Here is a 14,836-nt window from a genome sequence, read left to right on the forward strand (position 1 = left end):
TAAAGGCATTTTGGTAAAAATGTGAGGTTGCATTAGATCTTATAAATGGTCTTTCTGGAATAAGCTAATTAATTAATTTGAAACCTATTAAGGATAATTAATTAATTAGGACCCAAAAGATCTAGATTAAGTGACCTAAGCCTAATTTGGGTTCAAGTCACTTAACCCCACAAGGAAGCCGATATAAACCTCCTTAAGGGTTAAGGCTTTAGGCTAATAGTTCAGTTTTTTGAAATTCCAAGGAGAGGAACTTTAGTCACCCTGTACAAAGAGAGAAGCTCACTCTTATCTAATTTTAAGACTAATAGAGGAAGAAATCGAGTAGAAGATCGTTGGGTAAACAAGCTCTACGATGACCATACCGCAATTTCAAAATCTTCATAAGATGGAAATAGATTTGGGAACATCTAGATCACAAGTTTGAGTTTTTCCTCTTTAGATCCATATTCATTTTGGTTTTTAATGTCATATGTTTTTGCTCTGATTGATCTAAAGAACTTTAGGGATAGTTGCATGCACCCTACAAGATCCAGGGTTAGAGAATGGAGCAATCCGAGATTCCCAGCATTCTCTTCTTTCAATTCCATGAAAACAATATCAATGATGTGAATTAAAGAAAATTTTGATTTGTAAATTTTTCCCTACTCAAATAACAATTGAAAGTTTGTAGACTATCCTAGCACTTGAGGGGATACAAGTTTATCTTTCAACCCAAAAGAATGTAAAGATGAACTTCTTTGAAAGTTTGGGATGCAGAGAAGACTAATTCAATTTTTCCAATATTTGCATTACTAATTTAAACTATATGGCCTAATGCACTAACAAAATTGATTAATTTGAAAAGAATAAAAATGTGATCACTTATTTATTTTTAATGAAATAATTCTTTAAAGCTTATATATGAGATATATTTGAGAGATGATAAAAAAATATGGATAACTCTTAAGTTATGTTTGGTTTTTGAAAAGTACTACTAAAAGAAAAAAATTTTAAAAAAAATCATATTTGATTTCATTATAAAAAAAAATATAAAACAAAACCAAATATATTAAAATTTATTGAAAATTATATATTTTTAAAATATTTAATGGAAAAATTAAGTGAATTGAGTTTAAAGTAATATATAAAAGTAATTTATTGATTTTAAAATTAATTATAAATTTTTTTTTTCTATTTTTTTTCTCTTCTTTTTCGTACATTTTTATATTTTCCTTCAAAAATTTCACAATAAAACATAAACTTAAAGAGACCGGATAAATAGATAATGCATAATGTGGCATGATAATAGCGCGATGCCAAAGTGGCGTGCCATGTGATGACAACGTCTCATTTTACGTCACGTAACGTCAACCGGTCAAGTATAAAGGAAGAGGGACAAGGAAAGGTGGTTCGAGTATCTTTCTTTTCATCCATAATTCCTAGGTATTCAATAAGTCCATAAAATTATCTCCACGAAAGAAATGTGGAAGGAATTCACTTTTAATTTAATTTCACAGTATTAAAAGAATGGGAATTAATTTAATACTTTTCGGACATGATGTGGGAATAATTTATAGATTTAAGTAAAAAAAAAAAATTAATTTAAGACTTTTTTTTTTATACATTTTTTAAGAATGAAAAATAATAATAAATTTTATATAAAAATAGAACATCTTGTAAAAAAAACGGTTTAATTTATCTCCTTAAAAATTATTTTAAACAATTTTAAAATTATTTTTTTTAATATAAACATTTACATTATATTTGGTTCGGGGAAAGTTTGATAGAAATAAAATAGAAAAAAATGAAAAATGAAGAAAAATAAAAATAAAAGTAGATTTAAAATTAACAAATTATTTTTATATATTTTTTAAAATTTATTTCAGTTATTATATTTGTTGTCTTATCTTAGACATCAAGGCTACAAGGCTATATGTTTGGTTAAAAAAAATTGAGGGAAAATATATATATATTTTATTTTCCACTTTTCCTCTCTATTTTATTTTCCTCACATTTTCCCTCAATTTTTTTTAACCAAACATATAGCCTTGTAGCCTTGATGTCTAAGATAAGACAACAAATATAATAACTGAAATAAATTTTAAAAAATATATAAAAATAACTTGTTGATTTTAAATATATATATATATATATATATATATATATATATATATATATATATATATATATATATCTATATATATATTTAAAATCAACAAGTTATTTTTATATTCGATTTCAAACTCATTTCACTTTTTTAACCATTTTATATAAGAATTAAATAATTTGAAAATATATAATTTTTTAATTAATTTTAATTATATGATTTTATTTGGTATTTTTTTATAAGATAGTCAAACATGAGAAAATCATTTTTTTTTCTTTTCTTACTATTTTCTAAGAACCAAACATAATAGAAATATCTCACCTTACCACACTTATAAGTTGTAACCCAAGGGTTTTGCCTTGGACTTGAATTTTCTCTTGTATTTATCGGATTTCTCCTTTTTATTTTTTCATAATATTTTCTATATTTTTTTATAATTGTAAATTTTTTTAATTTCTTTTGCATTTTAATGAAGAAGGTAGAGTTAGGATCTTCTATGATATTGAGCACAAAATAAATCTAATTCTGTTTGACTTAAATCGAGTTCACAATAAATTATAGTATTAATCTTTAGACTATGTTTGGTTTAAAAAAAAAAATAAGTAAATTGAGTTTGAAAAATCATCTCCATTTTTTTTCTTTTTTCTTTTTATTTTCTTTCCGAGTAATTTTTTTTCACAAATTTTTGGAGAGCGAAGCATAACCAAAGGGATTTCAAATAATGATTCTTGAAATAATAATCATTTTTCTAAAAAAACAGTATATATTTTTATAGCATATATATTAAGATATTAACAATATCTTGGTATTAAATAAATAATTATATTCATTGATTGCAGGTATGTTAGTCATCTCACCACTTTGAGCTGTCCTTTAAAAGTACTTAAAATTGAAAAAAAAAAAAAAAAACGTGATCACATATTTAATTCCAAGGAAACGATTCTTTAGAGTTTAAATAGGAGAGATATTTAAGAGAGCAGATGAAAAATATGTACAACTCTTTAAATACATAATGTGACATGATGGAAGTGATATGCCAATGTGGCGTGCCACGTGATGACAAAATCCCATTTTACCTCATGTAATGTCATCCTGTCAAGTGAAGCAAGGAGGACAAAAAAGATGATTCCAGCATATTTCTTTTCATCTCCGCTATATAAATACTAGAATATGTCCAGGTGGAGGATATAATTTTGTTCCCCGTATATGTCTGGTCTTCGGGAAATTGGATGGAAAATAGTGAGAAAAAAAAATTATAAAAGAATTTATTTTTGTATATTCCTTTAAATTCATTTCATATATTTTCTTTAATTATATATAAAGATTATATCATTTAAAAATTCATAAAATTTTACTTAATTGTAATTATATTTAATTTTCTTTCTTATTTTTTTATAGTGAAAGAGAAAATTATTTTTTATTTCCCAAAAAATATTTTTAAAAAAATGTTAAGAAAAGTGACTTTTTCATCATCTTAGAAAATATAAAAGAAAATCAAATAAAATTAAAATTAATTTAAAATTTATATATTTTTAAATTATTTAATTTTGTTAAAATGAAGAGAAATAAGTAAAATAAATTTAAAAAAACATATAAAAATAATTTATTAAATTTAATATTTTTCTTTGATTCTACTTTTCCTCTCTATTTTATTTCTTTTACATTTTCTCTCAAATTTTTCGAAAATCAAACATAGTCTAAATATCTTCATTTTTCTTTTTCTTTTTTAGAATCAAACATAACAGAAAAACAACCTGATTAATTTTATAAATTTATTTTAATGCATAAGTTTTAATAAAATTAAATTTTCTTCCCGGCATTGGACGTGAGAATAACTCAAATTTTAAGAAAAAAAAAATATTAACTTGAGCAACTGCTTAAATATACTCTATATTTGTTTTGGTTTTAAAAATAAAAAATAGAAATAAATTGTATATTAAAAGCAAAACTTCTAATACAAATTATGAACTTATCTTTATTTTGAAAAATACTTCTAAAAAAATAAGACTTATTTTAAAGTTTGTTTGGAAATATTTAAAAAAACAGTTTTTAAGAATTTTTTTTAATTATTTTTAAAAATATAATAACGTTGAAATCTCAAACTTAAAACAATTTACTACTTGGTGTTGCCCCTTATTATGAAAATATAAAGAAAATGATTAAATGCACGCCATGCAATGAATAGTACCATTCGAGTTTCCCATCTTTTAGTGAAAGTGGTGAGTGAAATTTTGAAAAAAGTGAAAATAATAAAAAGAAAATGTAATATGTGAATCAATTTTATGGGTCAAAAAAATTAAAAGAGAAAAATAAAGGGTAATTATTTTTAAAAACGATTATGAAAAACAATTTTTAATAACAATTTTTAAAAACTGTTTTCTAATTTTTATAAAACAAAACAAAAATCTATTTAGGAATTGAAATGTTTTTAAAAATAATTTACTATATCAAAATTTGTCACATGATGGTCATATCCTTAAATATTATATGGACTTATATTATATGCAACTAATAAATGAATTAAGAATAAATAGAATTATTTTAAATATTTGTTTAATTATTATTTTAAAATAATTTTTAGAAAATAACTAAAATATGTTATTTAAAAATAGTATATTTTAAGTTTTTAAAATAAAAAAAAGAAATCGGTTTTTGATCGCTAAACAAACAAAACGAGCTTTCCAAATGTTTTGTTTTCAAGAAAAGAAAAGTATTTTAAAAAATAGCTGCAAATAGGCTAGTGGAGTTTTATTATTTTATTCAGAAAAATTAGGCCACATATCACAAAAATTAGGCCATATATGGATAATGTAGAGATCGGATCCAATTTAATTATTTGATATATATATATATATATATATATAGATATAGAATTTTATATAGGTGGTGATTTAACTTTAAACGGATTGCATTATAAATGGAGAGGAAGCAGGATCTTATGAGGATCGGAACGAAAGGCACAAGGACATGGAATGAGCGAGAGCCATACAATTGAGGATGATGATAGGTCACATAACTAAAAACAGCACAGGGCCCCACCCATTAACACTCAAATGGGACCAGTGAAAGCCTCCGGTCCAGCCGGGAACAGAATACATATCTCCAGAAAGATCTGCGCCTCTCATTTCAATGTTGACCGCTTTTACGACACCTGTCACTTGCCCACCACCTTCCAAACCCTAACACGCATGTGGTCCACAATTTTTCCTCTGTTTTTTTCACCTCCTACCCTTTCACTTTTTTCCTCTTTTTTATTAAAATATTCATGTGGCTCACAGCCATCTATATCCGCACCAACCTCTCAACGTCGTTGCCAGATTACACGTGGCGCCCTGGATATTGAAGGGCGGCTAGTGGCGATGAGGTGGCGAAAAGCGCATGAGAAAGTCACACCTGAGACTAGCTCATCTCATCCTCATCCACCTTCTTTTCAATCCACAACTCTTGGCCTTCCTCTTTCCTCTCTCTCTCCATTTTTTAGAGGCTGTAGATATTTTAACTTTTCTCCGAGTCACAAAAATATCGTTGAATTTTTCCTTAACCCGCTTATATAGATTTTTTTTCCTTTTATAAATTTCTTTTCTTTTGTCCTGGCCGACTACTACCTCCAACCACTTGCGTACGTAATTCATGTACTCGCCCACCGCACCTCTACTATTCCTTTTAGATCACTTCTGTCATCCTATAAGAGCTACGTTTTACCTAATCATCTTCTGCCACGTGTACAGTCAATATTATCTTATTTTTGACCAAACTGGGCTCTTTCCAAATTCAACCGTTGATCCACCTCCATAAAAATCAACTAATTAATTTTAATTAACAATCTTTTTATTAAAACTTAAAAAAGGTATTTTAATAATTCTTTTAATATAAAAATATTTTTAAAAGAATAGTGATGGTTTAAGATTCACTCCAATTACTTCTTTAAATTTTAAAAGTTTATTAAATCTTTTTTCTTTTTTTAACAAAGTACTTTCAATTATTAAAATATATTTTTATTTTTTTATTTTTAATATATATGATAATACTAAAAAAATATTTTTTAATAAAATAAGTTATAAAAAATTAGATTTTTTTAATTATTTATAAAAATATATTATTTTAATATAATTTAATAAATTAAAAAAAAAATTAAAAATAAAGTTACACAAGGCAAATGGGACCGAGATGTTAACGTGGGAGAAATGAAAATTATTTTGAATAAACCTAGTTGGAATTGGCTAGGCGCGACCCGAACCCGCACCGCCGCTTTGCAACCCCTACATAGAAAGAGGGTGGGGAGTAGGGATGAATGAAGGGAAGGCGAGTAGCAGGTATGTTTGTGGAGACGCGAGTAGAGCGAGTGTATCTAAACACAATTTCAGGCACCGAATTAAACAAGCTGAATATGAAAAAGCGGGAGACAGGACAAATGAACGCCACGTGTCTGAGCAGTCTTTCGACGTGAGCCACAAGATTCCATCGGTTTCTCGACCTTTCTGTACAAATAAAATTAAAAAAAAAAACAAAAAGAAAATAGCCTCTGACGTGGCGACCCTTGCTTTCTTCTTTTTCTCACAAGCCAGATATTCAATAGTGTCCCTCCTTGTGTTTCTCTTCTCCTCCTTCTGCGTCGCAAACTTTCTCCTCTCCAATTCGCTTCTCTTCTCTTCCCTTCTCTTCTCTTCTCTCCTGTTCTCACTCCTTTCTCTCTCCAACTACATCTGCTCTTTCTACAAGAGCTTCTACCCAAGCACAAATTGACATCTGGCTTTGTGGCGGCCCTTGCGGTTCTTTTCGGCCACCGGAAAGTCATATTGTCCCTCTTCCCACTCTTTCACAATCAATCCACATACATCTCAAATTTCCCCTTGGAAGATTTAAAAACAGCCGATTTCGTAGAATCTATGTTGGTTGGAAGATAAAACGAAGCGTCGATCTTGAAGAACAAGCTGCTGTCGCTGAATCGGAAGTCGTCCTATGCATCATCTGGCCTGAAGTCGTCTTGATTGTTTAGTTTTAAGACTTTTTCTGGGCATTTGAGCTGGAAGTTAGCTGGAAGCGAAGAAAAAATACAAGTTCCCTTCTTAGATGACTTGTACAGATCAGAATGAGTCCATTCCCGTACAAATTAATTGATTTTTTGGTATTTTGATTATGCTGAAGATATAGAAAAAGGACTGCTAGTTCGAAGAAGCCAAGGGAAAAAAAAAAAAAGGAGATCTTGCAGCCATGACTGTTGAGGTATGTAATCTTTCAGAATTTATAACCTTTCTGTTATGCTTCAACGGTTTTGTGCATATTTGGAAAAAGAAGGCAAAAAGAAAAGTCCTCGGCTGCTTTGATGTTTGATTGATAGAGAACTGGTTATCCATTTGTTGATGCTTTTTTCTGGTTGCTTTGAGGTTTATTTCTAAATTGATGAATTAAGGTCAATTGTAAATATAGTTTATCATCATTCGGACTCTTTTAATCTCTAGTTATTATTCCCCCTTTATTTTTTCTTTCTTCCATCTTTATTCATCATTTTTTTTTTTTTAATTGGACTGGATCTTGATTCTCAAGTTGCTTTTGTGTTTGCATAGTAACAAATTGTATGATCGTCCAAAAAATTAGGGGTTTAGAGGGATTGTTTAGCCTACTGTTCTTCGAAGTTTCATTTTCCATTGAAACAAACGGAAATGAAGATATTTCTTATATGATATTATCTATTTTTCCTAGTTATTATTGGATCCATGTGGATTTTGAGAAATAAAGTACATTCAAGGAATAAACAGTTTTCAGCTCACACATGTGGCTTTGCTTATGCGGAAATCCAACTTAATTTGTTTCTGATTCAGTACGAACTGTCGTTCGTTAATGTGTTCTAATTCAGTAAGTTATTTGTGCCTAGGGATATTCTTGAATTTGGAACTCTGGAAAGTGTCATGAAGGAAGCAGCCTCTGAGTCTAGCCTGATTTGCTTTGCAAAAAACACACTTGATTTTAGGTAGCCAGTGGTGGATAGTGATTTATTGGTTTGTTAATTAGGATTTTGGATTAGATCATGATTCTAAATTTATTTATTGGCTTAAGCGTCCTTGGAAGAGTATTGACACCAATGGCCACGGCTAAAGTTCGAAAATAATATGGAAGAAGAAATCATGCATGAATTTGTGTTGCAGGAGGTAGATGGTTTTCAGAAACTCTGAATACAATTTGAGATTATAGGCAACAATGATATGGGAATTTCAAAGTAATTTAGGAATAACACATTCAAAGTAATAGGACTAGCCTGTTATTCAGGGCTATTGGTTCAGAACACTGATTTTTTTCCTTTAAAAATCTCTTAAATGTTGTACACTGGTTGAAAAAATGGGGACTCTTCTAATCTCTTTTGTTTTCCCTTTTGAATTTAGGATCAAAGTGGAGGTAGTAGTCGTTCAAATACCTTTCTATCAGCTGGTAATCTAATTTCATTGGATGCTGGGACACATTCTTTGACTGCTGCTGAGCTGAAGGAGCAATTTTCTTGCAGAGATGACCTGGCTCCCAAGGTTCTATTCTTTTTTAGCAATCTGTTTAGGAGATAATTGATTTAATATCTTCATTTGAGATTGTTATGACCATTATTATTTTGGTATTCAGTTTTCTTTACTGTGTTTTTTCTGTGTCATAGGCTAGGAAACCATACACAATTACCAAGCAAAGAGAAAGATGGACTGAAGAAGAGCATAAGAAGTTTCTTGAAGCTTTAAAGCTGTATGGTCGGGCTTGGAGGCGTATAGAAGGTAAAAAAACTTGGAGAAAACTTCTTTATTCTCAGCCCCATCTACATCCCAACCCACCCCCAGTCCCTTCCCCCTCTTTGAGCATCCATTGAAATAACTGTTTTTCTACAGAGCATGTGGGCACCAAGACTGCAGTTCAGATTCGAAGCCATGCCCAGAAGTTTTTCTCTAAGGTTTATTGCTCTTCCAGTACATCTTCTCTACCATAATATCTGTATGCCATCCTTTTTAAAGTAAGCTAAAGTTTTTATAATCCAGAGGCATGCATGTTTAGGTGTGTATGTTAGTGCTGCTTGTCATTCTGATTCCAATTCCTGCTCTTTGTGGTTTAGGTGGTTCGGGAAACAAGTGGTGGCAACACAAACTCAGCAGAACCTATTGAGATTCCTCCTCCCAGACCAAAACGAAAACCTGTTCACCCTTATCCCCGTAAACTGGTGCACCCACTTAGAAAAGGAATCTCAGTTCTTGAGCCGCCAGTGAGATCTGGATCACCAAATTTTTCAGCTTCAGAACAAGAAAACCAGTCCCCCACATCAGTATTATCAGCAGTTGGTTCAGAGACACTGGGTTCCACACTTTCAAATACACAGAATGGTAGCCCATCTCCAGTTTCATCTGCGGCTGGTGTCAACCCAGATAGCATGTTTCTCCCTGAACTCAATCCACCAACCGAGGAAAATGCATCTCCATCCCCGGTCTTAACGACATCTAGCTCTGTTCCGGATGAACCTTTACCCATGGTAAGCCATTGACATTCACGTTTTTGTTCTATTAATCCTAACAAAATCTTCATTTGGATTTTGACTTTGTTCCTTGGGTTTGGTTGGAATCTCCAGAAGTTCGAGTTGTTTCCAAAGGAAATATTTGCTAAAGAATGTTCGGTCGAGGAAGCATCCACCCGAACTCTTAAGCTATTTGGGAGGACTGTATTAGTGACAGATTCCCACAGGCCATCTTCTCCAACAACCTCTAAGTCTCAGCCTTCAGACATTAATAATGAGGGAATGCATGTTGAAACATTACCATGGAACTCAACACCCACAGAATCTTCTCCCGAGAATTCAAGTTTTTCATGGAGTCATTTGCAATCTCAACCATCAGGGGCTTTCTATTACATGCATTTCAAGAAAGAGGATTCAAATTGTGTAGAAGCTGGTACCACTGCTCCCCTGCCATGGTGGACCTTTTATGGGGGCATACCAATTCCTTTCCTTCCGCTCCATCATCAGGACTCGATCAAAGCACATGAAGACACAAAATTTGCTGAAACTCATGATAAAGAGATTCAGAAGGAAGGATCTTGGACCGGGTCAAATACTGGATCAGTGAACGAGGGGGGCAATTGTGATACAAACTGGGATGTTGAAACCCAGAGCCAGCAACCTTATTTAGACACGATGGAAAAAGAATCAGACCCAGCTTTCGAGTTAAAGTTGAGCGAGAGATCAGCCTTCTCTAGAGGAAGAACAAACACGGACAAGTGTGTGAAGGGGTTTATGCCATATAAAAGATGTTTGGCAGAGAGAGACACCCAGTCATCAATGATAATTGGGAGCGAGAGGGAGGAGCAGAGGATCCGCCTTTGCTTGTAGCGTCTCTCACTGGAAAGAAATCCCCTAGAGCGCAGTTTCCCTTTTAGTGCATAGATTTTTTTTTTGACAGATTCAGAAACTGATTCAGGTACCGTTAAAGAAGAAAATGGGGCAGTAAAACGGCAGCCATTTCTGAAGCTTTGCAAAGTCTCTTCTACTTCTACTAGTACTACCTTTTCCCCTCATCTGTTCAAATCCATAACCCTACTCCTTTACTTGCAATCTCTTTTGTCCTTTCGGAATTAGCTTTTATATTCCTTTTTAATTCTTTTTGCCTTTGTTGAAATGTGAATCCTTGATCACACTCTAATTCTGGTAATGTCCTGGACACCTATGATTGGAGGATAAACTTACATAAAGTGCAGCATTTTCGATCATTGTTTATTTACAGGTCTCTTAAGGTTATGTTTGGTCCCGGAAAATACTAAGGAAAGAAAAAAAATACAAAGGAAAATGTTTTTTTTTTTATGTTTGGTTGTTCTATGAAAAATATCAAAGAAAATCAAATATGATTAAAACTAATTAAAAATTTATATATTTTAAAATTATTTAATCTTTATATTGATGAGTTAAAATAAATAAAATAAGTTTGAAGTAAAAAAAAAAAAAAAAAAAAAAAAATCTCAATTTTTAATCTATTTTTTTATTTTCCTTCACTTTTTTTTTTCCCTCTATTTTTTTTTTATTTTATATTTTCCTTCAAATTTTTTGGAAATCAAACATAGCCAATAAATGTTGTACAATGGCCATTTTGGACACGCTGGCAAGGGGGGGTATTTTCTGTTCTTTCAATGTTATGTTATCCACAGTGAGGATCGGTGAGAGATGGGATATGGATTATGGATTATTCTCTGATACTCTATTGAAAAAGAAAATATTAAAAAAAAAATTATTTTTTTATGTTTGATTGTTATGAAAAAGGAGAAAAAATATTTGGAAAGGGGAGGAAAAAGATTTTCTAAGTTTGAAGAAAGTGAGTTATGTAGGTGTAATTTGGATATAGTTTTTATTTTTTGTTTTTTTATAAAAGGAAATTCTTATATAAAATATGAACATTTTTATTGAATTTTGATAAGCATTTATAAGAATATATGGTAAATATTTTTTATAAGAATTTTTATATTTTGTATAAGAGTTTTTATTTTTAAATCTAAAAAATAGAAAGTCTTATGTAAAATATGATTTTTTTTTTTTTCAAAATATTTTTAGTCTATGTTTGATTCTCGAGAAATGGTAAAGAAAAAAAATGATAAGAAAAATGATTTTCTTATATTTGGATTCAACATGGAAAATAGGAAAGAAAATTTAATATAATTAAAATTAGATAGAAATTTATATATTTTTAAATTATTTAATATTTAGATAGAAGAGGAAAAATAAGTAAAATGAATTTGAATTAGCATATAAAATAATTTATTGATTTTAAATCTATTTTTTATTTTCCCTCACTTTTTATTTTCCTCAACTTTTTTTTCTATTATTTTTTCCTTGCATTTTTCGGCAACCAAACATAGCCTTGAATTTTTGTTTTTTTATTTTTAATTTTGATAAGTATTTTAAATAATATAAGGTAAATTGTCTTGGCTATTAGGATAAGTTTTTTCATGGTGAGTGCATTAGTGTGTATATATGGTTAAACAATTGACAAAATCTACCGTGAATCATAATGTAAAGTTATCGATTGTAATGATTCACCAATCTACTATATTGTATGAACTTTTAACCTTGAGATGATATTGAACTTGTGTCAATATTTTTAAGAGGTTTTAACCCATGGTGAGACTATAATATAGTCATATATCTCTACGGGTTGGGTCACTATTGATAGAGGTTGGTGACAATAGGTATTCTCGATAGAAGTACCGTGATATCTCATGAAATTGAGATATTGTGTTTCCTTGGGTGATACAAAGGATATGTGATTAGGAAGACCATGGTCATAGCATTTCTTTTAGTGAAAATTTGACATATGCTCCTTTAAGCTAGAGTATGTCAATTAATTATATAATGAGAGGATATGTAACTTAAGGATTTGAGAGGTAATCTTGATAGGTTGATAATAATACCTTGTCGATTACAAACACTAATTCATAGGGAGTTTGCATGTAATGGATAGTAGGGTATGAACCCTAACTTCAAATTAATGTAATTTCATGGGATATTAAAGTGTAATTGATTCTCTTTAGTAGAGTGTTGAATCAAATTCAGAATTGGATTATGAGGGAGTTAGCATTTTTCTATGAGTCTTAGTGATCCCCACTCAATATTCTAATTCATGGAGGCACATTTATTTTGAGGATTTTAGGTTTTTGGTTCATAAGTGTGCATAAGGGCATTTTGGTAAAAGCATAAGATTGTACTAGATCTTATGAATTGTCTTTCTGGTTCGAACTAATTAATTATTCTAGCCCAATAGGGATAATTAATTAATTAAGACCTAGGTGGGTTGGACTAGATGACCCAAACCCAATTTGGGCTCAAGTCACTTATACCCCATAAGGATCCTTATAAATGCCCCCTTTAGGGGTTAGGGTTCACTCTTTTGCCTATCTTCTTCTAGAGAGCCTTTAGAGAGAAACCTTAGCCACCCTCAAGGAAGAAGAGAAAAACCTACACTTTTTCTCGTATATAGATGATTGTGAAGAGATATCAAGTAGAAGAAGGCATGCGAGTTCTACGATGCTTTCCACATCTTAACCCGTTTAGAATTGAAATTGGAACATCTAGATCTAGGTATGGTTTTTACATTCTCCAGATTTGTGTATCATATTGGTTTTTGAAAGCCTTATTTCCACTAGGATTAGATTTAAAGAAGCCTAGGATAGATAATGTGCACCCTATATGATCTAAGGCCTAGAAACAGAGTAATATGGAGTTCTCAGTAGGAATATCATTAAATAAATAATAAATCCCAAATATGTTACATCATGTCATGCTATCCTAACTGTATATGCTATCAATCTCTCAAGATAACCTATCTAATCCTTAAGTTATAAATTCTCATATTATGTGATTAATTGACATATTCTAACTCATAAAGAGCATATGCCAAATTTTGTTAGAGGAATTACTATGGCCACATTTTTCCTGATCACATGTCCTTAAGATCACTTAAGGGGACACACTATCTTAAACTTATAGGATATCATGATACCTTTATTAAGAATACTTGTTGTCCCCAACCTTTATCAACAATGACCCAATCTATAGGGAATATATGACCACCTTAGGGTTTCATTCATAGGTCAAAGTTGCTACAAACTTTAACACAAGCCCATTATCCTCTCAAGGTTTTGAGTCCACACAGTATTGTAGCTTGGTGAGCTTTTGACTATATGATAGCCAAAGTCATGACTTACCTTAGTGTTCCTATTCAATGTATAACCATACATACTAGTGCACTCACCATGGTAATGTTAAAACTGGATTACTTCGTTCTTAGGTCTTGGATCTCATAGAGTGCATGCATTTATCCTTAAGCATATCTAAATTTATCACAATGGAATAAAATGAAAATAAAAACCATTATTAACTATAGATATAGAGATGTAGTACTCATACTTGGATTTTGATGTTCTAGGTCAATTTTTTGTGGCATAGAACATGCTTGAATAGTTTAGAGGTCTCGTTCACCTAAGATCTCTCGCTCAATGACTCAAACCATGATCTTGGCACTTCGAAGTATGGGCTTGGGAATGGTGGAAACCTAGACTTTTTTTTCTCTTTATCTCTAAAGGTGAAGACAAGCATCCAAATCCGTGGAAATCCTAACCCTTAAAGGGTATTTATAGGGTCACCTTATTGGGCTTAAGTGACTTGAGTCCACTAAGGCTTGAGTCACTTAATTTAGCCTCACACGAATCTTAATTGATTAATTAATGCAACAAGGTTGTCTAATTAATCAATTAGCCCAATGTAAAGACCTTGTTCACTATCCCCTGTATAACCTTGCATAATTACCAAAATGCCTTTATGCACAAGAGTGAACTTAGAGTTAATATAACCCTCATAAACCATGTTATCATGGTATATGAGCTTAGAATGGGGACCATTGAGACCCATAGGACTATTGGCTCCCTCAGAATCTAATTTTGAAGTTCATTCAATATCCCACTTCGTAGAATTAATTGAACTCTAGTACCTTATGTAAATAACAATAAGATGAAGCTTGAGTCCATGACCTACTATCCACTGCATGCAAACTCCTCATTAATTGGTTTTTGTAATATAACAAGGTAGTACTACCACCTATAAAGATTACCTCTCCAATCCTTGAGTTACAGGTTCCACTTATTATGTGATCAACTAACATACTCTAACTCCAAGGAGCATATGCCAAATTCTACTAAAGGAATTACTATGACCACAAATTTTATGATCACTTGTCCTTTGGATTACCCAAGGAG

The 14,836-nt window shown here is 31.0% G+C and overlaps 1 protein-coding gene across 1 annotated transcript; it reads left to right on the top strand.

Annotated features, from left to right (window-relative positions):
- Positions 1-6,696: 6,696 nt before the first annotated feature.
- On the top strand, positions 6,697-10,814 carry LOC117912924 (protein REVEILLE 1-like). Its single transcript, XM_034827730.1, has 6 exons — positions 6,697-7,309; positions 8,464-8,601; positions 8,724-8,835; positions 8,947-9,008; positions 9,168-9,578; positions 9,675-10,814. The coding sequence occupies exons 1-6, from the start codon at positions 7,298-7,300 to the stop codon at positions 10,428-10,430; spliced, it is 1,491 nt and encodes a 496-aa protein (XP_034683621.1). The 5' UTR covers positions 6,697-7,297; the 3' UTR covers positions 10,431-10,814.
- The last annotated feature ends 4,022 nt before the right edge of the window (positions 10,815-14,836 follow it).

This window comes from Vitis riparia, chromosome 4, assembly GCF_004353265.1.
Source record: "Vitis riparia cultivar Riparia Gloire de Montpellier isolate 1030 chromosome 4, EGFV_Vit.rip_1.0, whole genome shotgun sequence".
Classification (NCBI taxonomy): Eukaryota; Viridiplantae; Streptophyta; class Magnoliopsida; order Vitales; family Vitaceae; genus Vitis; species Vitis riparia.

Coding starts and splice junctions, on each gene's coding strand:
- LOC117912924 (XM_034827730.1), top strand. Junction 8,836..8,946: donor GGCTTGGAGGCGTATAGAAG/GTAAAAAAACTT, acceptor GTTTTTCTACAG/AGCATGTGGGCACCAAGACT. Junction 9,009..9,167: donor CCCAGAAGTTTTTCTCTAAG/GTTTATTGCTCT, acceptor TTTGTGGTTTAG/GTGGTTCGGGAAACAAGTGG.